The 27,730-nt window shown below is 55.4% G+C and overlaps 1 protein-coding gene across 1 annotated transcript in view; it reads left to right on the forward strand.

The window, feature by feature from the left end:
- EPHA10 (EPH receptor A10) overlaps positions 1 to 27,091 on the forward strand; it is a 44,657-nt gene extending 17,566 nt beyond the window's left edge. Inside the window, exons 4-17 of the mRNA XM_040588229.1 lie at positions 2,207 to 2,362; positions 3,136 to 3,477; positions 10,111 to 10,235; positions 12,467 to 12,629; positions 14,004 to 14,112; positions 14,327 to 14,382; positions 15,740 to 15,865; positions 17,609 to 17,794; positions 18,566 to 18,627; positions 18,751 to 18,954; positions 20,719 to 20,868; positions 21,063 to 21,256; positions 21,363 to 21,527; positions 22,057 to 27,091. Of these exons, the coding sequence (XP_040444163.1) occupies positions 2,207 to 2,362; positions 3,136 to 3,477; positions 10,111 to 10,235; positions 12,467 to 12,629; positions 14,004 to 14,112; positions 14,327 to 14,382; positions 15,740 to 15,865; positions 17,609 to 17,794; positions 18,566 to 18,627; positions 18,751 to 18,954; positions 20,719 to 20,868; positions 21,063 to 21,256; positions 21,363 to 21,527; positions 22,057 to 22,171 (2,153 nt within the window). The 3' untranslated portion in view covers positions 22,172 to 27,091. The remainder of the gene's footprint in view (positions 1 to 2,206; positions 2,363 to 3,135; positions 3,478 to 10,110; positions 10,236 to 12,466; positions 12,630 to 14,003; positions 14,113 to 14,326; positions 14,383 to 15,739; positions 15,866 to 17,608; positions 17,795 to 18,565; positions 18,628 to 18,750; positions 18,955 to 20,718; positions 20,869 to 21,062; positions 21,257 to 21,362; positions 21,528 to 22,056) is intronic.
- Positions 27,092 to 27,730: the final 639 nt, after the last annotated feature.

Raw genomic sequence — 27,730 nt, forward strand, 5'->3', positions numbered from 1 at the left:
AGCACCTCTTGGGAGCGGATGCTCCAGCTGTCTGGCCAGCACTGATGGTGGATGAAGGCATCTGGGTTCCCCTTGCAGCCAGTGAGGGCAACGAGGACTCCTGGCACATGGATCACCTCGCCCAGTGCCCACGTCGCAGGCAGGTCAGGCAGGCAAGGAATGCCTGTGTGTCCCCGGTGACCACTGTGGGTCCTGATGTCCAGCTTGGTCACAAGCTCAGCTGGCCAGAGCCCACTGGCCTTTGTGTCTGGATGACTGCACACGTGCTGAAACATGTTGTTTTGTCCAGTTTAGCTAGGAACCGCGGCCGGGAGGAGCCCAGGAATCATCTGGTAATTTTGGTCCCCTCATTTTTTAAAAAATTGTGGTTTGTTTTGTTTTGTTTTCCATTTTAACAATTTAACTCTTCAGTTTTGCTATGGAAATGTAATGTTGAGTTGACACCGGTTGAAAAGTTGCAATTTCCACTCCAGATACAAGGAAGTCTCTTTTCATTACTTGGGCATGAGCGGAACGGGCTTGAGGAGGCCAAATCTGCTGCTTTCTGCAGACTTTGCTTGCATTGGGTGACATGACAGCGCAAGATCTTGTCTGGCAAGGAGTGAGGCTTTTAGGCAGCTCTTGAAAGGCTGTATCTGTTATGTAAGAAAAGCAAAAATCTCTCATGTGTGTTGCTGCTCTCAGCTCTGCCAAGCCAGTGTCGGTCGTGTGCCAGCAGCCAGGGATGGGGGGAGCACTGGGAGCACAAACCTCAGCCCTGGTGCTGCGGTCCCTCCCCGTGTGTGACCGCAGGGCACTGAATTTCTGAAGGCCTTGTGGTAGGTGAAATAACCTCCCCGGAAAGGTTCACCCCTTTCCAGCATCCCAGGGAAGGATCCTGTCCGCCCTGTGCTGTGCCTAGTGCTTTGTCCTCAGATCACAGCTGTAGCTGCCAGTTTTATATCATGCTAAAAATTAATGAAGCAGAGTCCACTGGAATAATCTGCATTAAAAGGAACGCTCTCAGCAGCCAGCTCCTTAAAAATGATAAGAGAGGGGACTGCGTTAGTGGAGCTGTTCATCTAGGAACTTTACAAGTGATTAAGTTTAAATATTCAGGGAGCTGATGAAGGGGTAGCAGACAGCAGCAGCACATCAAGAAGATGAAGCCAAGCAAAACATGAGTGCTTCTGTTTGGCTTTGAAATCCAGGTGAGAACCCCCCCTGCCCCTCATGCTGGCCTCGCTGGGGGTCACCCCTCAGCACCGAGGGGCTGCCACGCCTGCCCCATCCCCGATGGCTGGGGACACCTGGCCACGGCAGGCATGTGTCTGCGTGCAGGCTGCTTCCCTTTCAGATGTTTCAGGGTCAAAGTGAAGCGGTTGCGAAGTGCTTTGTGGAGTTTTGCAGCCTTTTTTGTTGTTCTTGGCAAGTGTTAAGTCTCTCACGCAGGACTAGCTTCTGGGTGTCCTGCTAGGAGCGTCCTTTGTAGGCTGCATGCTGCTTGTAGGAAAGACCAAGCAAATCCTTGACCAGTGTGTGAATTGCTTGTTTGAGTGTCAAAGGTACTTTTCAAAGGGTAAGGTAAGCCTGAGTATGACCTATAAAAGCAAATTTGTACTACTGTTGTTTGACTTCAGCACGCATCTCGCTGCCCACAGTGACTGCTCTATAATCCACAACGATAAATCTGTAGCTGCCAGTGACGTGGCCTTGTGACTTGGGTGTGTATATGAAGCTCTGGTGACTGATAAGGTCTCCAGCATCTCCGTTTTGAATATTCCTCCCCTTTTTGGGGTTGTTGCTGAGTCTTGCTGTGCCTCCCATGTCATTTCTGTTCTGCTCACCTGTTTCTGAACCCTAAGCCATGGGTTTGCCACATGCTGCATCTTTTTGCAGCTGCTTTGTTCCCATATGTCCCTCCGGCTCCCTTCACACATTGCCCCAGCTGATGTCTGACCATTCCTCCAGCCCCATGAAAGAACCTCCCAGCCTGGAAGTCAGTGCAGAGCTACAGTGTCCCAATGGCCCTTCTGGGTCAGACCAGAGGCACGTCTCTTGGAGCCAGGATCGTGGAGGTGCTCAGGGACGGTAGCTTGGAGGGCGGTATCTGCTGGCTGGTGGCAGGCAAGGGATGTCCCAGGAAACGAGGCAGTGCAGTCTTCAAATGTGTCCCTCATTCGCCTCGTGGTGTTCTTCCCATAATTTCCTCTCTCTGTCTTTTCAGCTTGCCTTCCTGGATTTTACAAGCCTTCCCTCCGTCTCCCTCTCTGCTCTCCTTGCCCTGAGCACAGCTTCACACATGAGGAAGCCTCCACGTTCTGTTCGTGCCAGAAGAACTACTCCAGGTCTCCGTCAGACCCACCATCTGCCTCCTGCACACGTACGTCTCGCTGAAGCGGCAGCTCTTTGCAAAGCGAGGAAGCGGGGGTCCCGGCGCCGTGTCCGTCCTGCGGCGCAGAGCCGAGCGGGGTCCCGGCAGGCTGTCCCAGCCTGGCACCCTGCCAGCACCGGGCGCTAGCCCACGGGAGCCGCGCTTGGGCACGTGTGTGCCGGGGGGGTCTGCGCTGCGGGCTGCCACGGTGGGGAGGGGCTGGAGGGGCTGCCCCTGTACCGCGGAGCGTGCAGGCTGAGGCAGCAGTCTGGTGAGACAGATGAGCGGTGGGGCTTGCAGACTCCCTGGTAAAACTAGGGCACAGTCATTTAGTCAATATAGTTCACAGATTTTAATTAAATGGCCTCTAGTTAATTGGATTGGACTCCAACCGCTCCCGTGATGGATGCGGTGCAACTGCCTGCACAGCGACGAGAAACCCGCTTTACCCGAGAGCGAGCATGGGGGGCAGCGGGCAGCCGGCGCTGGGGGTCCCCTGAGCCGAACCCCGGGAGGTGCCAGGTCTGGCCAGGCACTTGTCACACGCTGTGTGAGCTCTGGCTCGCTGCACATACACATCCCTCCGGCAGGGATCCTCCGTTGGGTGTCCCCACCATGCCACACGTGTCAATGCATCCGTGTCCCCTCGTGCTGCCACGTGCTGTGGCTGCCTGGGACCGCGCTCTCTTGCCGTGCCACCGGTGCCTGTGCTGCTGCTCCCAGAGGACCCATCGGTTTGCCCTCCTCCCGGGGCACCCGTGTGCAGACTCTTCTGCTTCCAGGTCCACCCTCTGCCCCGAGGAACCTGGTCTACAGCCTGCGGCAGTCATCGCTGGTGCTGGAGTGGAGTGCCCCTGCCGATGCGGGTGGCCGAAGCGACCTGACCTACAGCCTGTGGTGCGGCCGCTGCCCAGCAGCTCTGCGGGGCCGCTGCGAGCAGTGTGGCAGCAGCGTGGGCTTCGTGCCGCAGCAGACGGGGCTCGTGGACCGGACCGTCACCCTGGTGAACCTGCTGCCTCATGTCAACTACACCATCCGTGTGGCAGCTGTCAACGGCGTCTCAGGCATCAGCCCGCTGTGGGGGCAGCAGTACGCCGAGGTCAACATCTCCACCGGCCTCGCAGGTACGGTGTAACGCTGAGGGCGATCGGTGCCTCGGCCCCACTGCACCGAAAGGACAGTTGCCTGCGCTGTCACTTCTGTGTCACCTCTGGGGTGCTCAGGTCGCTCAGCGGCCGGGTCTGTGGCCTCGCTGCCGGGAGGACGCGGGGTCTGGAGGTGGTGTGGGCACCGTCCTCGCGCGCTGCACGCCTGGTGCCGCGGCCGTGCTCCGATTCCTGTCGGCTTGCTCAGTGGTGCAGATGTGGTGCTTGGCAGCGGTGGGCAGGAGGGGGGAGATGGAGACCGACCTGCAGCACGCCCAGGGGGCCCCAGTTGGTACTGTGGGGAGGTGAGGAGCTGGCTGGGCTGCAGGAGCCCGTGGCCCCACATGGCAGTGAGGTGGATGGCGACAGCTTGGGCTCCAAAGGGACGAGTCTGCTTTGTGATCCAGCTGCAGTTTGAATTTACAAATCACCAAAAAGTGCCTTCAAAGAAGCGACATTTTCAGCCCATTCACAAAACCCCTTCCTTAAAATAAGTAATTGAAATATTGGCTATCCTTTGGAAAGAAAAAAAGTGCTTTCATCTCTCTCCTGTGCTGATCTGTGGCATCATTTCTTACTGTAAGTGTCTCCTTCCACATTTTGTGTTTCTGTTCCTGGAGGAGAGGGGATGTGAGCGCCCAGCCTGTGCGGTTGTTAGCTGTGCCTAAGGAAAATCAGCTCTGGCTTGTTGTGTCCTTGTCTGTTCCTCTGCGGTTATGTTGTTAATTTGTTTGAAACCCCTTTGCCAAGCCACAGCTAATGGAGACAGATGATCCTCACGTACCTCTTGGCAGGAATTGGCCAACAATTTCATCTGAAGAGATTAAACTTTGATCTTGTTATAGATAATTTTCCCACCACTTGATCAAATGTTTTTGCGCGTGTTGTTGCTTTCTCTTCCCCCATGTAGTAATTTCTGTGAATCTGTTGGGTGGATGCTGTGCTGCAGGCTGCTCTTCACTGGAGGTGTCACTCCTCATTAGGATCTTTGCTGTTCAGGGATGGATTTAGCTCTGGGAAGATCTTCTGTCTCCTGAGCTCAGTCTATTCTTGAGCCAGTGTACAAGCTAGGGAGGGGTGAGCTTAACGAGGTCTTACAACGAGCTGTTCCTCCAGAGGCTCCTGCCTGGTGTCAGGCAGCGGGACCAGTGCCCTGGGGCTGCCTCCTCACCTGGAGCTTCAGGTCTGAGCTGGGGACGAGGGGTGGGTAAAGGCAGCAAGTGCCGTGTCCTCTAGGAGTGAAGCAACGAGTCCGCGACGCCAGCCCACGCCTTGCACCTTTGGCTGTTTGGTGCAGCTTTTCTTCTGGGCGAGTGGGAATCTCAACCCCTTGCTCAACTCGACACGCTCCTGAAGGAACCGAAATACGCATAAAGAATACGGCATAATTAATCTTGTAATCTGCTCAAAATCAATGTCTCTTGTCGAGCTGTCAAGTCTCCGGATGCAGATGGTGGCTCAGAATTAGCTGAGCAGCTGAGGCTCAGCAAGTTTCTTGAAATACTGAAATTTTTTTGCTGCCGAAGATGTCCCCTGCTGGGAGCAGTGTCGGGCAGGAGCCGCTCTGCCTGCGGGTGCCCAGGTGGCCCAGCTCCTCTCAGCAAAGGGGGAGAAGGGTGTCCCTGGGGAGGGGGCTTCTCAGCCTGCTTTGCCTGCAACACCCCTCTCAGGCAAGAGCCCCTGGCTGTAGGGATGGCAGCTCGCTGGGTGCTGGTGGGCAGCGGGACGGGAGGGCTGGGGCCACGGGTGACAGGCAGAGCCGCTGTGCTGAGCGTGTCATCCCCGGCGAGTCCCGAGCCCTGACGCCCCTCGTCATCAAAGCCCGTGGCAGAGATGCTGGACGGGGCTGGAGGTCAGGAGAAAGGGAGAGCACAGGGATGCCTGAAGCAGCGACGACGTCCTGGGCAGCTGCGATGCGGTGGTCTCAGAAGTAATTTGCAGCAGCAGGGAAGCTCTGGTTGCAGATATGCGGATTCAAAGGAAAAATTAAACAAAGAAACAAGACCCTATTTAGCTGTCAGATCCCCGCTTCTCTAAATATAGTGCTGAGTGCAGCTTTTGCACTGCCCTTCCCCTTCAGCAGTCACAAGAGTGAATTAGCATTTGTTCGTTGTATTTGCAGGGGAAAAGAAGAGATGCTATTTAGTCTGCAGGAGGCAAAATTAATACTGTGTTTTTTGTAATCTGGCCCCAGCATGGGACTAAATAAAAGTGTTTGAGGAGAGAACGGAGCTGTTTACCTGCAGGAGTAGAGCTGCATTAGCTATGTAAATGTACGCTCTGGGACGATGTCATTTATATTCCCGGCAGGGATCGGCTCCTATCTTAAAGGGCTTTTAAATCTGTTGCAGATTAATAATGCAGCCAGTGCCGAAATGCATTCTCCTGCCCGAGACTGTGAAGAAGTGGCTTGTGCTGCGTTAGGCCCTCCGCAGCAGACCTCCCTGCACAGGCGGTGCAGCAGCGCCCGAGGAGCCGACCCCGAGGCGAGGGGGTGCGCTCGGGGGTCTTTGCCCTCCCTGCTGGGGGACCCAGCCCTGGAGGAGCTGCACGGTAACTGGGGAGGCTGCTTCCCTGGTTTGGGAAGAAGGAGCCTGTGGCCAGAGTCGCCTGGGACAGCGCCCAGTGCGTTTCCTGCGTGGGGGCGTTCATAACTGGTGGTGTTGCGAGCGGTGCTCATAACACAACCTACGGCAGTGTGAGCGCTGGGGGCATGGCAAGGTCTGTCCATCTGCTTGCCGCTCACCCCGCCTGGGCTCAGCGCCGCTGCCGGGCTGTGCCCTGCTCGTGCCTGCGTGCCCCGGCTCGGGCTGTGGGACTGCATCCCTGAGACGGCTGGGTGCAGGAGCCGGGGTGGGCGCCGAGTGGGCTCTCCCTGCTGCGTGACCTCTTGGTCCAGCTCCGCCATCAAGTGCGTGCTGTTGTCCCTCTCAAAGGGCCCCCTTCGGCGTGCGGATGCAGCGGGTCGCTCAGCGGAGGGACGCGGTGCCCACACCCGGTGTGATGCCTTTTCTGCTGGTGTGCTGGTTAATTAACGGGAGAAAACCCACATACAATGGAAAGGAGTTTATAAAATCAGGCAGAGTGGTGAATAATTTAATGTTTGCTTTTTCAGAATAGAGGCAATGTTAGAGGAGCTTAAAATATTGATGGGAAACACATTTTTTTCACAGTGTGAAATGCTTTGTAGTCTGTGTGATTTTTTTAATGCCTTTTAAACATGTTAGAGGCTAGTGCCTGCTTTTCTGGCATGTACCATGAGTTCTGCTCTACAGCCCATCGCTAAGTGAGTGTGATTTTTCCTGATGGCTTTGTTAACAGTCAGGACCACTTGTTCGGGTTTCTTCAGTCTGTTTGCTCGGCTGAGAGATACAGGAGGGCATCTGTGTGATATTTTATTAATGGGAATCATATAAAACAGCAAGGAGCACTTAACTTAGTTTACAGGAGCAAAACCAAAGTTAAGTGTCAGGGTGGCCTCAGCCGCCCATATCACTCGTTTCGTGGAACATGCAGGGACGTGCGCTGAAGCAGAGACCACAGGCTCCGTGGGGGGGATTCCCCCCAGTCCCGGCGATGGGAGCAGTGAGCGTGCCCGTGTGCATTGCTGTTTGTGCACGTGGGTCAGTGCACGTTTATGTGACTGAAGGAAGCCGAGGATCTTTCTTTCTTCTTCTTTTTTTATTCTTGTTGAAACACTTCTTACACGTGAAAATCACTCTCACCGCTCCTCCCCAAGAGCAAATGCCGTGCTACAGCCTGCGCTAGCCTAGGCCTGGCTCTGGTGGGGGTAAGGAGCCATTTGCAGGGTTTGGAGCAGGAGCGTGCCAAGCTGGTGCCAAGCTGGTGCGAATTCGGTCGTACTCATCCTTGGTGCTTGAAGTGCCGCGAGGAGGCACGGCGCTTCCAGACGGTGTCGGCCGGGCAGAAGGTCTCTGGCAGAGGAGGGAACCTTTGCCGCACTGGGTGCTGCCACTGTGGGGGTGCAGCCGGGTGTGGGGAAGGCGGCAGCACCACGTGCCGCAGGGTCACCGCGCTGGAGGAGCCACCAGCCTCCCGAGTGCGACAAGTGTGGGCAAACCCGCGACAGGCCGGGACGCGGTGAAGTGTTTGGCAGCCTGGCGTGGGCAGGAGGGCTCGCTCCCTGGGTGCCCGTGGAGATCTCTCTAGTCCTGCCTTTATTTTGATGCCTGAGAAGGAGGCAGACCTCAGCAAGGGTTTGTGCCACGGATTTGTGGTGCAGCCCCCCCCGGGGTCACACCCTGCATGGCCCAGTGGGAGCGTTAACAACCCTTCTGCTGTGCTTCATGCTGCCGGGGGGAGCTCACTCCTCCTTCTTTATCAGTGGACCGTTCAATATCCCCTTAAAGGTCAGCTCTGGAACCAGTGTTATCTACTCGGAGAATTATTTTTAAAAATGTCAAATGACACAGCAGGGTCGCAGTAGGGGGATGTGCGCAGGGGCTGGGAGCGACCACGGGGGCTCCCAGCTGCCCTTCGGGGCTCTCGCTCCTTTCGGTTCCCTTCGGACTTGGAATCAAGGAGCAAACCATCATGAATAAAACATCAGAGGGACTTTTTTCTTCAGCAAAGATTAATGAGCTAGGTAATTTATTAAATACCAAGTTTCACAGATACTCAAGTTTACTTTCCAGGGACTCATTCCTCTCCGCAGGACACTCTGTGGGATAATCAGGGTCCAGCAAAATTCCCAGTTTGGTGGAGCAGTGGGACAAGCTAGAAACAGCCGATTTCCCCGTGCGGCTCACACCGTGCCTGCTGCAGGGCCACTGGTGTAGGTGGGTGAATCGGTCAGTGCAGCCCCCTCGCCCCGGTGTGCTCTGGCCCCCTGGTCTTACTGGGCTGATCCAGGGGCCACCCTTCCCCGAGGCAGGACCCTGCCTTCCAGCCGTGGCCAGGCTGGGTGGCCCAGAGCCACGGCTACTGGAGGCTTTTCTGCTGTTCCCCATCCTCTCCTCAGCTGAAGAGGAGACGTTCTGCCCCCTGACCAGGGCAGCTTGTGGCACTGCCCCGGGATAGCTGTGAAGACCTTACTCGATGTGTTCACCCACTGGGGAGGTCAGTTTTTCTAATCAATCCTAACTTTCTCTCTGATCAGCCTAAAGCGGAACAAGGGGCTCCAACAGAAGCTTTATTTTCCCTGCTGAGATATTTAGTGTCTTTCTTGAGCAGCACCTTTGCAGCAAAGACACCGATGTCCTAGCATGAGCCAGGCAGCCCCTTCCTCCCTGCTTTGCTGGGAGAACGCCCCGGCCACGGGCAGATCGTTGCGTCCGAGCCGCTGCTGCCTTGCTCTGGGTGGGCAGGGGATGCCGTGTCCTTGGCTGGCTCCTGAGATGCTGCAGACAGTCTGACAGGTCCGGCTGGCTTCCCGCTGGTGCCGGAGGCAGAGGCTTTTGGAAGAGCTGCTGGGACGCTGCCTGCAGGCAGGGAGCCCGGTGCAGGCAGGGCCACTGCCCATCGGCTGCAGGAGCCGCATGGGTGCTGAGCACAGCTCAGCCCCTTGAAGGCAGGAGAAGGTGGTCAGAGGAGACGGCACGGAGGAGGCTCTGGGGAAGCGGGGCCGAGTGCAGCAGCATAAGGCAGGCAGACCCTTCTCTGCTGCCGCAAACAGCGAGGGCGTCAGCGTCGGGCAGAGAGCCTGCGGGTAGCTGGGGACAGCGAGCTGCCCGCCGTGTGCTGGAGAAGTCTGCTCCTTTGGAGCCAGGCCTGGTTAGAATAGTTGGCAAGTGCATCTTGCATAGTGAGACGAGCTAAATGGGAGCGCACGTGCCAGGGAGGAAGGTCCCGCGTGGAGCCCGTGCTGGCTGGAAACAGGCGGCTGCTGGGGCAGGGGCTGCGTGCTCAGCAGCTCTCCCGTGTCCCCAGCTGTTGGGGGGTGTGGGGCAGAGCCTGTGCCAGGGTGGCTGGAGAAGCCTTGGAGCATCCTGCAAGCCCTCCTGCTCAAAGGTTGTGTTTTGCATTTCAGAGACATCCTTAGCAGCAGGTTCAGAGCACTGGATGTTCCCCAGGCTCAGATCCCTCTGCAGCACTGTGGGCGGAGGGTGCCTGTAGGATTTCTTGCTTGGTTTTGGTTGGAGCATTACTAGCTGTCCACAGATTACAAAGCCATTGTATTTTGCCACCGTCTTCTCCTGTTGGATGATCACTAGCTTGGAGTTTGTCCTATTCCGGTCCTGATTCAGAGAAAGGGAACTGGTATCTGCGGAAGCAGCACGCTCTTCAGCTGTTTAAATTGTTGACGTTTTTACTGTGGCATCACAGTGCAGAAGCAGAAATGAAGTTATCACAGCTGAACGCGTTTGGGCTGACACAGGACTCGCAGCCCAGCTGAATAAGAGGATAGAGATAAAATTCCTTGTAACCTGTCATCTCCTGGTTGCACTTCCTTGGCTGTTCAGAACCAAAGCATCCAAAGCGTGGTGGCACGCAGTCGCTGGCCGTGTCCCTGGGGCTCTGCTTCCAACCTGGCAGGCTGCACCAGGCTGGTGCAGGGGGGTCTGGGGGCTACTGGCCGTGCTGCTGGAGCAGGGGGGATGCTCTGCCCCCAGCAGCACCGTGGCCACCTGCTGCTTCCCTCTGCTTTTTCAGTGCCGACTCCCATCACCGACATCCGCATGGATAAAGTCGAGCAGAAGAGCGTCTCCCTGTCGTGGCAGGAGCCGGGCTTCCCCACCACCAACGGCACCGAGTACGAGGTCAAGTACTACGAGAAGGTAGGCTCTGGGGACCGGCTCCAGTTATGGGTCGTTCCCCAGCCGACTCCTGGTGCTGCCCTCACCAGCCAGGTCTGCCCCTCGGGAGCGCGGTGCCAGGGTGCTGCCTGTGCTGCGTGTGCTGCCCCCCCCCCACCCCGTGGGAAGGTGCCGTGGTGGGAAGGGGAGGGAGAGCCTGTCTGTGGACAGTGCTCTTGTGAAGATTTTGCTGGCACCTAAAGCAAGAGGAGCGCTTCAAATGGCGGCCAGAAAGGTCTTTGCTTCTCCGACAGTGTTATGCATTTTGCTCCTGCAAGTTTTAGGAAATTCGGATTATTTGTAGAATTTACGTTGATTAGTGGGTTTTTTTCCCTCCCCGTCTGCGCAAGCAAGATTTCATCCAGTCCTAATGTTGACATCTCCCTGGGAGAAAGAGTAAAGCTAATAATTTTCATTCATTCATTCTTTTTTTTTAATGCGTTGGTTGGCTTTTTTTCAAGGACGTTAGAAATCTGAGGTTTGGGTGTTTGCCATTAGCCAGCTAGACAGGGACTGCTAAACCGTACTGGGTTTCTAAATCTTTGACAAGATGACACCTGAATTCATAGCCTGCTCTCTGTGAAAGTGTTGGACCTCGTGGTCTTTACTGGTTTAGGACTGAGGGCCACCGAACCCGTGACTTCAGTGAGCTGTGAGTGGTCTTCCACGCAGCAGGGGCCACGAGCAGACATTTTTGACAGTGTCTTAATTTTAAAAATAGCTGTTGTTTGACAGGTGCGGTGGGATGAGAGTTTTAGAAGAAATACTGGTGGGCAGAGAACAGGGACAATGCTCTAAATCAAAATAAATGCAGTTTATGACACAGTTCCACAAATTACCTTATCTGCGTGTGCTCAGGCTCGTTATGAAACTGATTACATGTCAAGCAAACTGTGCAGGTGACATGTTGGCATTCTGTATTTAGAAACAAGCTACCGTGAAGCTGATTCATATTAATGTGATTTTCAGCATCTGATAGATTTGAAAGGAGGAATCTGTGGGTGAGGGCAAATGCTGAAGCCAGAGTTGGTAATTCCTTGCAAATGGGCTGCAGCAACGAGATGCTCAGGGTATGGGAAATGAGGAAACATCCTGCTTGGGTAGAGAATTGAAACTGTAGTTTAGCAATTATTCACTGAAATGAGGCTCTTGATGCTGACACGAAAATCAACTTAGTTCCTAGTCTTTGCTTTTAAAGCTGTACTTTAACAACGGAGATTCAAAGGGAAAAGCGTATCAAACGGAAAATACACTTCACAGCAACGTGCCCAGAGCTGGGAGTGGTGCAGTGAGCGGCTGCTGCCTGCCCCCGAGCCAGACCGCAGGGCTGGGATGCTCGTGGGGCATCAGTGTGACGAGGGTGCAGCACGCCCGTGTGGGTCCGAGAGGGGCAGTGGGACACAGCCTGGCCCTGCTGCGGGTGGAAAGCAGCCTCAGATAACCCTGGCCTGGGCTGCGTCTTCTCACCAGGGCACTTGTTCGGAAGCATCTGACGTGGCTGAGCAAACAGCCTCTGCCGGCGGCTGCGGGGAGGCGTGGGGAGCTTTGTGGGAGCTGACAGGGCGGCTGGGGCTTGTTTGCTTTGCCAGCCCGGGGAAGCCGAGGCGGGGGGGTCTGCCGTGGGCAGGCAGTGTGGGTAGCCCAGCGGTGCCGCCAGCCAGGCAGAGCCCACCCTGCCTGCCCGCCCCAGCGGCGGGAGCGGGGCTGCCCAGCGTGCTGTCCCTTACTCGAAGCAGAGGGATCAGTCGGTCACTGAGCAAGTCAATAAAATCCCGGGGACCAAGACTGTTGGCAAACTCACCTGCCAGCTTTGATTACTCGGTATGTGCTTGTACACACGCGTTTACCGCGGGGCTTCAGTGGCTGTAGCACGGGAGCGGGAAGGGGCCGGTGGTGCCTGCAGCCGAGCCCCAGCGCGGGGGCAGGCGGGGGGGCAGGAGCTGTGTGGGGTGGCACAGCTGCTCCCCACTGCCCCGTCCTCCGCCTGTCTTCACAGCGCGTCATCTGGCTCCATCTGCCATTTCATGTGACCTTTCCATGTAATTTCTATTAATGAGACACCTAGTAAATGTATTCTTTCTGTTGAAGGTTTTATGTTTAGATAGACTGTCCTGCTGGGACCCAGAGGCGAGGCGAAGATACAGCTGTGCTGTACCGGCTCCGTGGTGCAGCTGTCAGTCCAGCTAGATCTCGGGTATCTCATTATTTCACAGGATCAGAGAGATCAAAGTTACTCAACTGTGAAAACCACATCAACGGCCGTGACGGTCAATAACCTGAAGCCTGGCACACTCTATATTTTCCAAATCCGGACATCTTCCTCACCGGACTACGGAAATTACAACCCCAGTATTGAAGTGGAGACGCTGGCAGAGTGTAAGTGTTGGCAGAGCTCGTTGTCTCTTACGTGCGCACCTGTGGACATGAGGGTCTTGGAGCTGGGTCCTGGGGATGCTGCTGCTCCTGCCCCAGATGCTCTTGGATTTGTGGAGCAGCATCCGTTCCTCTGGGTCTAAGAGCAGGTACTTCCCAGGACTTGCTTTTAATTGACTTTAACAAGGTTGCTCCTGCTGGCCGGCCGGTCCTGGAGGTGTCTGTCCTCGCTCTTCTCAGCACAGCATCAGTGAGGGCAGCCAGCCTCTGGCTCCTCTCCGCTGCAGAGGCTGGGGACAGAGCCTCGACTCTTCGACTGAGATTGCCCGAGAAAGTGCTTAGCAGAGCTGGCGTGGCTGGGGATTGTTTTGCCTTGGCGTGACGTTGGTGTGGGAACGGATCTCACCGGGTCCCTTTTATGGAGCCACCAAACGGGTGCTGGAAGGGAGCGAGCGTCGGTGTAAGCCGAGGGTGCAATCCTGCCTGGGTCTGTGAAGCTGTGCAGCCTGCCGCGGGTGCTGCAGGGATGGGCTGGTCAGCCACACAGGCTGCAGCAGAGGAGGCAAGACCAGCCTGGAGAGCTGGCTGGCTTTGGATGCGTGCCCCGGACAGGAGATGGCTGCTTACCCCCGCTGCCGTTGGGGCTCGTCAGGCGCTTGGCTTGTTAGCTGCTTGGCTGAATAAGGTCAGCCAGCACCGGTGGTGTTTGCTGGGGCTTTTCCTTTTCACAGTTTCCATTCATAACTATAGTCCAGAAGCATCTTATTTCACTGACTAAAAGAGGGCTTGGAGAGATGGTAGGGCTTCAGCTTAATAACCCACCCTGGCTAGAAATGAAAGCCCTGAGATGGCTGGCTCAGTAAGACTCTCACAGATTGTGTTTAACAGGGCTTTAAATTGCATCCATTTGCCACACAGAAGACATTTTCAGAATGAATTGAAGCCAATAAAAATTTTATATAGAATGTAGCTTTCTAATACCCCTGTTTGCAAAAGCAGAAAGGGAAGCGATTAATGTGATGAAGGAAAACTATTTGTAAGCCATAAATTTTAATATGTCCCTCTGATAAGCAGGAACCTTTCCTCAGCGCTGATTAACAAAACCAGGACCCCAGTGTGGCAGCGCTGGTGTTCCTCCGTCCGTGCCTGTGACACTGCCCAGCACATTGGTCTGATGGCACCAGCTTGAGCTCTTATAACTGAACCAGAATGTGAATTGTTGCGAGGATGGTGAAAAGCAGCCTGGTGCTGCGGGTGAATTGTCCCACAGCCCTGCTGGAGGACGCAGGCTGGCACTGGGAGGAGCAGCTGGGGCTGCCCCACGCCTTGGACCTGCCCCAGGGTGCGTTGCTGACTGGCTCTGCTTCCCTCCCACAGTGACGGTGGCCTCCAGCGAGCAGAACCCCGTCCTCATCATCGCGGTGGTGGCCATCGCGGGGCTGACGGTGCTGGTGTCCATGGTAATCGGCATGATGGTGTGGAGGAGGTGAGCGGAGCAGGTTTGGGGCTGGGGCAGGGCAGAGGGACCAAAGCGAAGCCCCCCCCCCCCGCAGGGGCTGTCGGGGGCGCGGGGCGGTGGTGGGGGCTGGCTCCTTGTGCCGGGGGCTGGGCTCCGGCCTTGTGTGCTGCGGCTCGAGGCTTTTCTGGCCAGCGAGAGGCTGCTGCCCAGCCCCCACTCTGCATCTCCATTCTCGTTGCAGACAGTGTGGGTACAGCAAAGCCAGCCAGGACGGGGACGAGGAGCTGTACTTCCACTGTAAGTGAAGCCTGGCCACCGTGGCCGGTATGACTGTGTGGGGATCCCGGTATTTATCGCTAATAATAACCCAGCTCCCGACAAAGCAGCCCCCAGTCCTTGCTTTTGAAGTGTTGTCATCCCACATTATCCCGGAGCAGGGGCTCAGCGCAGCGAAGGCTCTCTGGGGACGGTGGGCTTGACAGCTTCATAAGCCAGGGTCCGTCCTTCCCACGCACAGGTCACTGCCGTGCCAACGGGAACAGGGATGCTTTCAGCTTTCCACGGGGCGTATGAATTATTCCGTCAGCTTTTCGCAATCGGCTACATCAGAACACGGCTTTGTTTTCTGGGGCTACTCTTGATTATTGAGCAGCAATAATTTTACAGACAACAGTTGTCAAAGGAAATTCAGACATCGGGATTGATGAGTTTATTTGATTCCTGGCATATGCCCGTGAAGCATACACATGGTCTTCTGCTCCCCGAAGCATCGCAGAAGCAGCAAAGCCTGCGTGCTTCTCTGAGGCAGCAGCTTTGAGGAGCCCTGGGGAGTTTGCCAGAGGTTTTTGGTGTGGGGTGAAGGGAGCTGGGGTGCAAGGGGGGAGCCTGGCGTGGTGTGACCCCTTCCTGGGGGCAGCAGGGCTCTGCCGTCTGCCCATGCGCTGGTCCTGGATGGGCCAAGCAGCTGATGCAAACCATCCGTCGCCTTCCTTGCCTTGTCCAGGGCGAGCAGCCTCCCGGCAGCGCCTGGCCAGCGGCAGAGCTGATGCGCTTTGGCCCGTGTTTTGGCTGTTTTCAGGAATGTGAGGCAGGGGTTTGAGGAAGCCTCAGAAAACGGGTGGCTGTTTCCCCTCCGGAGCTTTGCCAGGGCTCCGGTGAGCCGGGTCAGCCTCGTTCCGCACGGTTCCCCTGGATGTGCTGCGGGCAGGGTCGCTCACCGCGCCGCAGATGGTAGCGCCTGTGGGAGGTATTTTGCTGCCCATGTTGCCAATCGAGGGGACCTGAAACATAGCTGTTGTTTATGATTACGATGATATTTATCTCTCTTAGAGGTCTTGGGAACGGAGATGGTTTGGATATTGAGGATTAGCAAGGGTGGTAGACAGGCTCGGTCTGGGAGGGGGCTGCGCTGGAGGGAAGGAGCCGCTCTCCTTTAAAGCAGGGATTGTGGCAGCGAAGCAGAGCGATTTAATTTAATCCCACAAGAAATTTCATAGCAACCTTACAGTGAGTCTTTTGCTTTGCTTATAAAAGAGTGGGAAGTTAGCCCTGTCGGCAGACCTGGAGAGGGATAACCTGGGAGAGCATTTCCTAGGACAGGCAGGCAGGAGCTCTGCCGAGCCTTTCTCATGCGCCCTTTGTGCCTCTCCTGCAGTTAAAATACCAACCAGGAGGACGTACATCGACCCTGACACTTGTGAAGACCCCATGCAGGCTGTGCACCTCTTTGCCAAAGAGCTGGATAACGCTAGTATTAAAATCGAGAGGATCATTGGGACAGGCAAGTTCCTCCTCAGAGGTGGCGATGGCCGTGCCGGTGCCCAGCCATAGCGCTCCCCTCTCGGCCCCGGCACGCTGTGCCGTGCCGTGCCGTGCCGTGCCGTGCCGTGTCGTGCTGTGCCTGCTGTGAGCCTGCCCAAGCCGCAGCGCCGTGGGCTCCCGCAGCAGCTCCTCACCCTCCAGCACCGTGGAGCTTTGCTCTTGCTTTTGTCTTGGGGGGGGGGGGGGGGCGCGCTCGCGGCGAGGAGATGGGAGCGGGGCTGGAGCGTTTTGTTCGGGAGCTTGATTTCGCATTCCCGTTTGTTTTTCTGAGGCGCAAAGTACAGCCAACCCGGTGACGCGCAGACCAGAAAGCATCAGCAATTATCTGCATCTGGGCACTTTGACAGCAGCGTGAAAACTATTTATAAATATGTGAACCTAATGATTTATTGATTTTCATCAACTTCACTGCCTAAAACTTAAAAGCAAATTAAAATCCCCTCACTGGGCCCTAGAGCCTCAATTGCTAATGTGTGCCAGAACATGGGAAACACGATTTTTCTTTGTCGTTTCTGTTCCTAAAGATAAATTCAGCTGCACAAAAAGGAAGAGGTGGAGGAAGGGAAGAGGGAAGGGCTTGCCCACCAGCTGAAGGGACCGTGTTGCAGGGGAGAAGACGCTGAGGAGAAGAGAAGGTTATCTTTGTGGCTGCTGAGCGGAGCAGCTGAGGCTAATCCCACATACCTTTAAGAAACAAATCAGTGTTTGAAAAAAATCAAGAAAGAAATTAGTCATTTAAATACAAGGAATCCAGGAGTGCATTTGTCTCACTGCTGACCTAACAAGTACCTTGGCTTTCAAATCAATAAAGCTTTTCATAGCTACACATTTTTTGCTGTTAAGCCAATATTGGCCTTTTATGTTATGAATTCGGTCGCTCCTGCTCAAGCGTGTGGCTGCGCGGAATGGGCTGTTCTGCCTCAGCCTGCAGGACGCCCCTTGCCCGGCCGCGCTCTGCTCCGTGGGGAACAGACCCTGCGTGTGCCGAGCAGAGGGGGTCTGTACCTGGGGGTTCATCTTCCTCCCACGGGCAAAAAACAGAACATGCACTTGAGCAGAGCGTGGAGAGGATGGCGTAGATGTGTAGGAAGAGGAAGAAGAAATTGCATTGCATTTTCACAGGTTTTTGGTATCACGTGCTGATGCTAGACTCGTGTGCAGGGCTGTGTGTTCAGCAGAGGAGGGGGAGGATGGGAAAACAGGCTCTGGGGGGGAAACTCGCAGCCATGGGGGGCTCCGCATGCTCCTGAGTGTGGGCTGGCAAATCCCCAGATTCGTGATGGGAATGTCTTGTCTGCACAGCCAGGCACATTGCTGGTGCTACAGGAGCACGCTTTACAGTCCCAAAGCAGGGAAAATATCCCCTAAAGGGAATCTGACCTCCCAGAAGAGGACTGCTGCCCTTTGCTTTGTAGCAGGTATAGAGAGTTATATATATAACCTGTGTTTATAGTGCCTTGCACCAACTCAGTAAAGCATCGCCCTTGCCCAACAATGCTGAGAGCTGTGAGGAAGCCGTGAAGCCAGCTGGCAGGTAGCTCGTTCTTTCACGGTCTGGAGATGGCAGAGGGATCTGTGTCGGTGCTCAAAGGACTGGTGTGGACGCTGTGGCAGGGGGTCCTCTGGGAAGGCACGGTGCCGAGCCGCGGCTGCGAGGAACTCCTGCCTTGGATGCCCTTTAACTCGTCTCTCTGCTGTGCAGGGGAGTTTGGAGAAATCTGCCGGGGCTGCCTGAAGCTGCCCAGCAAGCGAGAGCTGCCGGTGGCCATCCAGACCCTGCGGGCAGGGTGCTCGGAGAAGCAGCAGCGTTCCTTCCTGGCGGAGGCATGCACCATGGGCCAGTTTGATCACTCCAACGTCATCCGCCTGGAGGGGGTCATCACCAGAGGTAAGGGGGGCACCGGGCTGCACGACACAGGGACACGGGGCAGCTGGAGCCACGTGTGGTGGAGGAAGGCTCTGCTGCGGGCAGAGCGCCTGAGCTGTGGCTTTGCAGTGATGGCCCGGTGCTGGAGGTGCGATGCTGTTGGCGCTCTGTTGGAAATCGGGTGTTTCCTTGTGGTTTAGCTACTTAGCATTCTGATGATTAATAAAATGCTTACAGCTAGATTAATAAATCAAGGACTGGCTTAGCAGCAAAACTGTGCGCTCTTAATAAAAGCAAATTGAAGTGAGGTTCTGTCAGTAAAACAGATGACTCTGATTGCTCCCAGCTCTCCCGGGAGTGTGCGCGCTGAACTGGTCTGCGGATGCTGTACTTAAATGGATATTCATGTAAATCCGAAGAAACGTGAGCATGTGTGCTGGTTTTAACTAGCCTGTTCGCTCGGGAAGGCAGTATTTCTGTCCTGGCTGTTGGGCTGAGCTGGTTGCTTTTGCTTTCGCTGGGTAGTGCAGTCCTCCTCTGTGGTGTGGTTCAGTGTCCTGATAAAAGGAGCATCTGGTATTGGGATCTAGTGGGATCCCAGCTGGGAACGGCAGGAAGGCCTCGCACCCACTGCTCCTTGCAAACTGGGATAAAGTCCTCGTCTCCCGTAGTAGCCAGGCAGCGTGGGCTGACGGTGCCGGGGGGTAGCACCCGGATTTCTGACACCTGCAGAGTTATTGCTGCCCGAGCCGTGGGCAGGACTCACGTGGTGCTCCTTGTCTGTCCGTGCAGGGAGTACCATGATGATAGTGATGGAGTACATGGGGAACGGCGTGCTGGACTCTTTTCTCAGGGTGAGTGCTGTGGGAGCTGCTGGTAACTGCGGGCGTCTGCCACCCACCCAGGCTCTGCTGGCCATGCCCCCTTGAGCTGGGCACTCCTCACTTTGGGCTTTTCCTCCTCTATTTTTTTAACAGAAACACGAGGGACAGTTCACAGCCACCCAGCTCGTTTGCATGTTGCAGGGGATTGCCTCTGGCATGAAGTACCTGGCAGAGATGGGCTACATACACAAAAGCCTTGCTGCCCACAAAGTCCTTGTGAACAGTAGCCTGGCTTGCAAAATAACTGGTTTCAGACGGCCCCAAGAAGATAAGATGGAGACGATCTTCTCCACCATGGTAAGCTGCATTTCCGAATTCTATTGTCAGCGTTCCCCAAAAGCAAAATGCTGACAGTGTGGCTGCAAAACCTGCCGCAGAGGTGGGTCTCCCTGGCTGCAACGTGTGGTTGTGGCCAGGAGCACTTGGACCAGGGCCTGGCGCCACTGGAGAGGTTTGCAACCTGCCTGGAATGTGAATAAGGATCCAACCCAAAGCCAGCCAGCTGCCACAGGTGGAGTTAGTAAGGCATACAGCAATCCTGCTCCAGAACCTCGGTTTTTCCTGGGCTCATGTTTCCTTCCTCATGTACGAATGGGGGCTCTGCATCTTAACAGCTTCTTTCTCAGCTATAAATCAGACACGTTCAGCCAGGGAACTGCAGAGCAGCTGCCCAGCACGGCTCTTCCTCTGGCCGCAGCCCTGCCACGCGTCTGTGAGAACTGGCAGAGAGGTGACGGGCGGCTGGAGGCAGCCCTGGCAGCCTCAGGGTTCCTTATGTCTGTTTTATCACTTGTAATGAAATTCATGGTTTTCAATTAAGAATTTAAGTCCTGCTTGATTCACACTTACACCTCATCAGCTCTGTTAGCCAGCTTGTCTCCCAAGTGCCTGCGTTTGCTTGGCGAAGCTGCCCGGGAGCCCCCGGGCACGGAGCTGGGGGCAGCGCTGCTTCCACACCCCCCTTCGGCACGCTTTGTTTGGGGTGCATCAATGCATGTTGAACTGCAGATCAGTGAGACATTTCATCGGTACCCTGCAGCCGCCCGGCATCAGCTGGGGCTGTTAGCGCGTCGCATTAAGCAGGCATTAATATTTTAAAGAGCATTGATTCCTCAATCAGATGAGCACTTATTGTTTGCAGAGCGAGCGTTGGGCAGCGCCAGGGAGGCAGCAGCTGATTTGCGCTGCCTGCAGGGACCTGGTCCCTGTGTCCCAGTGCAGGGTATGGGTGTCCCAGTGGGAAGAGCCTGGCTGCAGGGTTTGCCCCGCGCTCTGCCAGGAGCTGCAGTCATTTGCCAGCTCTGAGCAGACCAGTGGCAGAAAGAGTCTTGGCCAACTTTTTCAGCCGTTACCGCTAGCTGGGTGGAGGCACACTGGGTGCACTGGGCAGGGAGAGCACCACTATCCCGTGGTGCCCCTGGCAAAGCGCAATGCCCCTCGCTGTGGCCAGCGCTGCCTGCAGAGCTGCAGCTCAGCCGTGCTGCAAAGCTCTGGAGCGGAGTTGCGCTGGCGTGCCGCCGGGTACGGAGCAGCTCGCTCGGTGAGGGGGATGGAGAGCACAGCAGGAGCCCTGGCTTCTCCCAGTGCGGTGCAGCAGGGCTGTGGCTTTGGGGTGAAGGTCTCCCTGCTGTTAATTACAATTAGCTGCGGTCTCTGTCACCTGCTTTCCTTAGCGCATCCAGAGGGCTCTGCAGACACCGAGACGGGGATTGCTAATTACAGGAGAGCAAGCCAAGGTGGAGGGGCTGTGTGTTTGTGCAGCTTTGAAACGGTTTTCATTAAATATTAATGTATAAAATGCCATCAGCTCTTCCTAGAGACATTCTCCTCTCCCATTAATATTTCAGGACTCACGCTCCCATGTAGCATACAGTTGCATGGCGGTTTTCAAAGAGAGGCAAAAGTTTTCTCTTAGTATTAAACCCGCACGTAGCACGCGGGGTTGCTTGGTGGCTGCCCTGCGATGCCAGGCAGGGCACGGTGAGCGGCCACCTGGGAACCACGGCCATCAGCTACATCCTGCGGTGCAAGCGCGTCATTTCTCCCCTTCTGCCCGTCCAGCGCGGGAAGAGCCTGGTGCTGTGGTCAGCCCCTGAAGCCATCCAGTACCACCACTTCAGTCCGGCCAGCGATGTGTGGAGCTTTGGCATCGTCATGTGGGAAGTCATGTCCTACGGCGAGAGACCCTACTGGGACATGTCCAACCAGGACGTGAGTCCCCAGCGGCCGCGTGGTAGATGATGATGTTGCCGTTGCTAATGATGTGCAGGTGGCTCTGTGGTGCGCGGAGGAGCTGCTGCCGCTCCCCAGGCAGGGTGTGAGGAGGGAGGTTTGCCCCAGGGGGTTGCATATGATCTGCGTGGCAGCACCTGACCCCGTCCCCCCACCTCCTTTGCCCACTGCAGGTGATGAAGGCTGTGGAGGACGGGTTCCGCCTGCCCGCCCCTGTGAACTGCCAGCCGCCGCTCCACCAGCTCATGCTTGACTGCTGGCAGAAGGACCGCAGCCAGAGACCCAAGTTCTCGCACATCCACAACATCCTGAGCAAGTTGGTGCAGAGCCCAGAGCCCCCGAAGTGCCCCAGCTCCACCTGCACCAGGTGACCACCCTCTCGCTTTGCTGGCTGCTGTTCCCCTTTGCCTGCCGGCCGCCACCCCAGGCGTGCCGTGCCTGCTCCCTCCTCACCGCCCTGCTTTTGTTGGCAGGTCCCACAGCACGTCTATACCCCTCACCGAGCGAACCTTCTCGGCCTTCCCGTCTTTCAGCTCCGTAGGCGAGTGGCTGGAAGCAATAGAAATGGGCAGGTACAAAGACAACTTCACAGCTGCAGGCTACTGCTACCTGGAATCAGTGGCCAGGATGACAGCCCAGTAAGTGAACTCATTTCCTGGCTATAAACTGGTGTTGCTGGGTGCAGCATGAGGGAGCTCAGCTTTGTCGTTAGTCAGGCGTCACTAAACGAGAGGACAGATCTTCCACAACATGCCTGTAAGAGCTGGCGTGGGCTGGACTGCACGTGTCGTGCCTCTCAGTTGCTGGTTTTTGAAGCAGGGGTTTAAACCTGGAGTTTGCGACTTTAACCTCTCATTTCTGACAAGAGGAGCGTGACCTGTCCCTTCCAGAAAGTGGAGTCAAATCTAATGCGATTTGGCGCTAACCTGTTACGCAGGCAGCGCGGGGGGCAGGGTTGGGAGCTCTCACGCCTGGCATGCCGCGGGCTCGTGCTACCCCTGGGTTCCTGGTTGGGGCCCGTCCCGCGTCGGCTGGGACCACATGTCGGGGATTTCTTGCTCTGGCAGGTCTGAAACCTGCGCTGCCCTTGCCTGGGAGCAGCTGGTGTCGGGGTGCTTCAGAGTTTAGGGCTTGTTCTTCGTGGCTGATGCAGGGCTCATTTTGCAGAGACGTCCTCAGCCTGGGCATCACGCTGGTGGAGCACCAGAAGACCATCCTGAGCGGGATCCAGACTCTCCGGGCACAGGTGATCCAAATGCATGGCCGAGGCGTGCAGGTGTGAAGCAGACCCCCACAGCGGTGCGGAGCACTGACCTGGTGCTCCCAGGGAGGAGCAGCCAGCCAGCCCCAAACTGGACCAAATCTCTGACGTACCGCGGTTTCAGGTGGGATGTAGGAATCACTGGGCTGCTGCCGAACAAGTCGTTCCACGTGGCAAGAGAGCAGGGCTTCCCGTCCCCTGTGCCGGGAAAGCCAAGGATTCCTGGGTCACACGCCTGCGGTGTACCTAGGTGGACGTGGCTCTCCCCAGCACTGTTTTGTAAAATGAATCAAACTGTAATAATGCCATTTCGTATGGTAATTAGGTTAACAGGGTGGATGGATGTTTGCGCACTGTCTTAATCCAGAGTTGACAGCATTTTCGTATCTAGCATCCTTCTGGTGAAATCCATGGGTATTTTTATACAAGCTGACATGTTCTAGCAACCCCACAAGGAGCTTTTATTGCTTTTATTTTTAGACACTGGAGCACAGCTCACACCCAGCGCCCAACTCCTGGAAGGTGACTTTCCCCATCTGCTATGCTAAAGGAAACTCTTTCCCAGCCACATCCCTTCTGCTCCGAGAGTTACTTCACTGAGCCTTGACACCCCAGTTGGTGAACAAAAATATTCTCTGCTAAAGTGCGGAGCAAATGGTGCTGAATGTTTCTAAGGCTCCTTAGAAAGGAGCCTCCCAGTTCAGCCAGAAATGGGATGAAAACCTGGGAATTGGTTTGGAGTGAGAGGGACAGCGGGCATGGCTGTGATTTGGGGGGCTGCTTCCCATGTCCACTCTGGCAGCATATCCCTGGCCGCTGGAAGGGCCCCCTCAGCTGCGGGGAGTGCTCTTCCCCGCCTCCTGCTCCTCCTCCTCCTCTGGCCCCATGCCCGGTTGGGAGCGGGGAAGGGAGAGGCAGAAGCCTGTCTGGAGCATCCCGCCCTGCTGTGCCGGGGCATCAGTTTTCCACCACAGGCCAACGGCTGGATGGAGGTCCGTGCCCGAGGGCTGCAGTGCCAGCGCACCCCACACCACCCACAGCCTCTGCAGCAGGTGCACCTCAGCTGTGGGTGCTCGGGGTGGCTGTAGGGGCTGTGCCGGGAACTGTGCACCCCAGCCCCACACTGACCATTGCATCTGTGGGACCCCTGAAATCCTGCCGTGCAATCCAGGCAAACCAGGGCACATCAGCACTTTATTTTATTGCGGACAGTAGCGCAGTACTGCCTGCCTTGCGCGCCGGCAGTTCCCACTGATGTGGGCCTGATCCCTGATGAAAAACCTAAATAACACCTGCTTAATAATAGAAGTTTCCTTGAAGTTAGTTAATGAAATGCATCTTTGCAGCCTTGTGTGGAGTTTTGTAGGCCTTTTATTATCATCTGTAAGTGTTGCAAATGAATTAGCAATGATGAAAGGCAAAGATTTATAAAGGGAGTGAATGCTGTGGGAGATGTTCACAATGTGGTTGGAAATCTGTCTGAGTCAGATCCTTCTATTAACCTGCTCTGAGAGGATGAGGATCTAAACGATGATGGAGCGGAGGGCCCTCGGGCATCTCTCGCGTGGCTGGCACAGCACCTGCCCTGCCGCGGTGTCTTCCTTCCCTCCCGGTCATGCGGTCAAGCAGGGCGGCATGGCCGTAGGTGCTGGTGGCCATCCTGGCCCCGCTGGCCATCCTGGCCCCGCTGGACCTTGCACAACATGTCACTGCAGGGATCCAGCTTCTGCTTAGCAAAGCCTCATGCACGGTCGTTTTCTTTTCGCCAGCCCTCGGGCTCTTCTGGCTCGGCTGCATGCCCAGGAGTGCTCCAAAGTGGCAAGATTTCACTTTTTTCAGATATTTTAGCTTGACTGCATCAGAGATCAGAACTCTCTGCCTGAACTTCGCTGATCGGTGGTGTCAAGAAGGTGCCAGCTAATGGTGGATTATCGCTTTTTCTGCCTTGTGCCGGCGTTGCTGGGCAGTGCTGCGCTGGGCACCGTGCGCTCCCAGCTGCTCCGGGGTCCCGCAGCCCCGGTGGCACTGGCTGGCAGGGAGAAGGGCACCTTCCACCATGCAGGTCCTGAGCTCCCAGTAGCGAACACCAAGGGGGGCGTGAGGCAGCACAGAGGCGTGTGTGCAGAGCTCGAGACGGGAACACTCGCCCTGCAGGACCCGGAGCTGCTGGCACGCTGTGGGCAGATGTGTGCTGGGCACGCTCCAGGGAGTTTGCTGCTCACCGGGGTAAAGAAGCTCTCTCCGTCCTGCCACCTCGGCACTTTAAACAATGTTCCCCAGTGTCACTTGGTTATTAGCGGAAATAATTTTGTCTTTAAGTTTGGCCCTTGTGTGGTCTGGTCGGTCACTCGCCATCCTGCTGTTTCTCACCCAGAAGAGTAATAAAGGTGAACCAAAACCTTCATTTGGTAGAAATGCCAGATCCCAAGGATCAAGTGCAATTTGTATGCTCTTTATGTTTACATTTTATCTATAGAGAAAGTATATTATAGTTCTTTAGGCAAGGAGTTGAACCAACTTGATTCCGGATCCTCTCCCCCATCTCCCTGCTTTGTCCTGTCGGTGGGATCTGCAGCAGCCTCCTGTGTCGGGATGCTGGGAGCTGCAGCCGGTGGGTGCAGCTGCTTTCAGGGAGGTCTGGGGAAATCCAGGGCTTGGTGACGCGGTGACAGAGTGCTTCAGGGTCTGGGAAACAGAGCTGGCTGTGAGCAGGACCCCCAAAGCAGACCCTGTCTCCACAGTTCGGGGTGCGAGGAGGGGCCGGCTGTGTGCAGGGCTGCCCCAGTCTGCCCCCCACTCCCTCTGGACGCTGCCTAGTGGAGAGAGCGAAACCCCAGCACAGCTTAGCCAGAGTCGTGGCACTTTCTCCCAGGACACGGTGACCGGTGGCTCGCTGGGAGCTGTGGGTCCCTTGGGCAGCCTCCGTGGCCATGTGGGCAGGGGTCCCTGCCCTCCCGCAGCCACTGAGCTCTGCAGGGGGCTGGCAGCCCCGCAGCTCCTGTGCTGTTTGCTTGTGTGAGCGCCTGGTGCTCGCTCTGTGCTGGAGCACTCCAGGTAAAAGCAAGACCATCTTTCAATCATCTCTTTAGCATTCCCCCCACTGAATTAGGCTCCCACCCTACCTCCTCTAGCACAAACCGAACTGAAAGTGTAATTTCTCTGTCTGCGCGTCTCTAGCTGTTCCCAAAAGAAATTCAGTGTTTAATTACTTTCCTGACTCTACCCTGGTGAGGGTCTCGTGGTGCTTCAGAAAGCTGTTTCTTTTAGACAGTGTGGTTCTGTGAATGGGATCATGCTCTAACTCAGCCGAAACAAGAGGCATTTGCTTTCCTGGCCTCTCCTTCAAGCAAGAAAAGAAAAAGCACATAATGGAAATACGCTTCCTAGCCTAGCTCGTTGCAACAGTAAACACTTTTAATTGAACTCCTCATCAATGCTGAAGATAACAAAATGAGCAGATTAAGCTGTGGATTGTTGTGATGATTTTAAAATTAACTTGCCTCCTCTCGGCACCTCTCTTCGGGGAAGTATTCAATGCCTTATAATTAAATTAATTAGCAACACTGTTTTGAATCTGCTCGACCAAGGGAAATGCCTCAAAAATTATTTCAGTCTCTTTGTGCATCCAGCGTCTGACCCTGTGCAAGGCTCCTTCCTCCTCCCTTGGCTGCGGGGAAGCCCCAGTCATATTGGTGCTAACAGGGGCTCAGGACCGGCCGAGCACGCTCCCCGTCTCTGCAGCAGCGTTAGCATTAATGGGCTTGTTCAGGGAAGAAAAAACGACGAGTGTTTGGTAATCTGGGGGCTTTGGAGCTAATAAATGCTGTTCCGAGAGGGTTAGATTTTAGGCGTTCAGGCAGTGGGGGCCAGGTAGGAATTAGAGCAGCGGAGCAAGTGCAGGTGTCTGAGCTCGTGTGCAGACGAGCCTGTTTGTGCAGGGAGGGAAAGCACCTGGAACACAACCCCTGCCCCTCAGTGTCCCGCCGGCTGTCGGTGCCTTGTGACGGTAAAGGAGGACAGTTTCCATCGCGTGTCCTCAGGAAGAGCAGTGCAGCTTTGGGGGGCAGCGATGTGACCCCAGCATCCAGCCTCGCATCCTCAGCGTTCGTTGCTGAGGCAACACTTTGCTGCCCTGGTACAGTAGCAGGAAAGCTCCTTTTCCTGGGCTTTGCTTGGTATTCCTCATGGGAACATCTCCGCTGGGTGTTCCTTTCTGCTGGGGAGAACAGGCACAGCCTCTCCTGGGGCGGCTGGGGAGCGATTCCCACTGGGGAGCGATTCCCACTGGGGAGCGATTCCCACTGGAGAGCGATTCCCACTGGGGAGCGATTCCCTGCAGCTTTGCTTTGCAGGAGGGGCCCTTTCCCCTCAGCTCCCTCGGCTGCAGTCCCCAAATCTCCCTCCTGTGTCACGTCTTGTTTTCCATGAGGTCGGAAGGACGGACCCTAACCACATGTCCAATCTTGCACTGCATCCTGCACTGCAAGGCGCAGCGCCTGCGGGATCTATAGGGGCTATAGGGGTGAGGGAGGGGGCAAGGGACGTGTCTCCCATCCCCAGGGGCGGCAGCATTAGGAACAACGTGCTGGAGCCAGGATTTGGGAAGCTCCGGCTGCAGCCCGATGTGGTGCTGCTCGGTGTGGGCAGGATGTGCCGGCACCTCCAACAACCCCCTCGCGTGAAACCAAAACTGGAGTCAAGTTGGTTCATCTCCACACGCTTTTTGATATTCATTAACCACGTGTTATATACTGTAAATACATACTTGAGAAGTCAATATATATTTTTATAAGCTTGAAACAAATGTAATATAATATCATAAGGGACACTGTGTACATTTCATGTTTGAACTATAGTCAGACATCTCCAGGGAATCACAGTTGGTTTGGAATAATTAATAATAATAATAATAAAAGGTAATAAAGATCTATTGACACTTTTGTTAATTTTGTATTTATTGAACTATGTTGGAAGACTGCAATAATAAGCTATCTAAATACCGAAGTAAAAACAACCACTGATTCTGCCCTGGCTTGTCTGTGTGGGTCATTTCAGGTGTCGTGGTGAGGGACAGACTTTAGCAAGGGTAGCAGGTGTCAGGTAAGGAATAGTTTTACTAGTAGCAAGGCAGGAAAGGCTGCATTGTTTTATTAAATAGCAAGTGTGATTAGATGAGAGCCTTTGCTCCTGCTGCGGAGGTGGCAGCAACAGTGGAAGTCAGGGTGGTGGTTTCTTGCTACTGACACTTCGTTACGGGGGAAAAACCCATGACTGAACCAGTAGCGGGTGTGTTTTGTGGGCAGAAAGGTCCGTCAGGGGGCCTGTCAGGCCAGATGCTGTTCAGGCAGGCAGGAGTCCTTCCTGTCACCCTGAGGACCAGATAACCTTGGAAGTGCTCACAGTGTGGAGCTGTCAATACAAGTGCAATTGCCAGTCTAATGTACGTGTTGCTGTTTAAGTGTGGGGATGCTGCTGAGCAGAGGGAAAACACTGCAGAGTCACTGTGCTCAAGGCATGTAATTAATTGTTTAATTGAGTAAATGAAAGCAGTGTATGGCCAGCATGTTAAATGCCAACACT

Source organism: Falco naumanni, chromosome 3, assembly GCF_017639655.2.
Source record: "Falco naumanni isolate bFalNau1 chromosome 3, bFalNau1.pat, whole genome shotgun sequence".
Classification (NCBI taxonomy): domain Eukaryota; kingdom Metazoa; phylum Chordata; class Aves; order Falconiformes; family Falconidae; genus Falco; species Falco naumanni.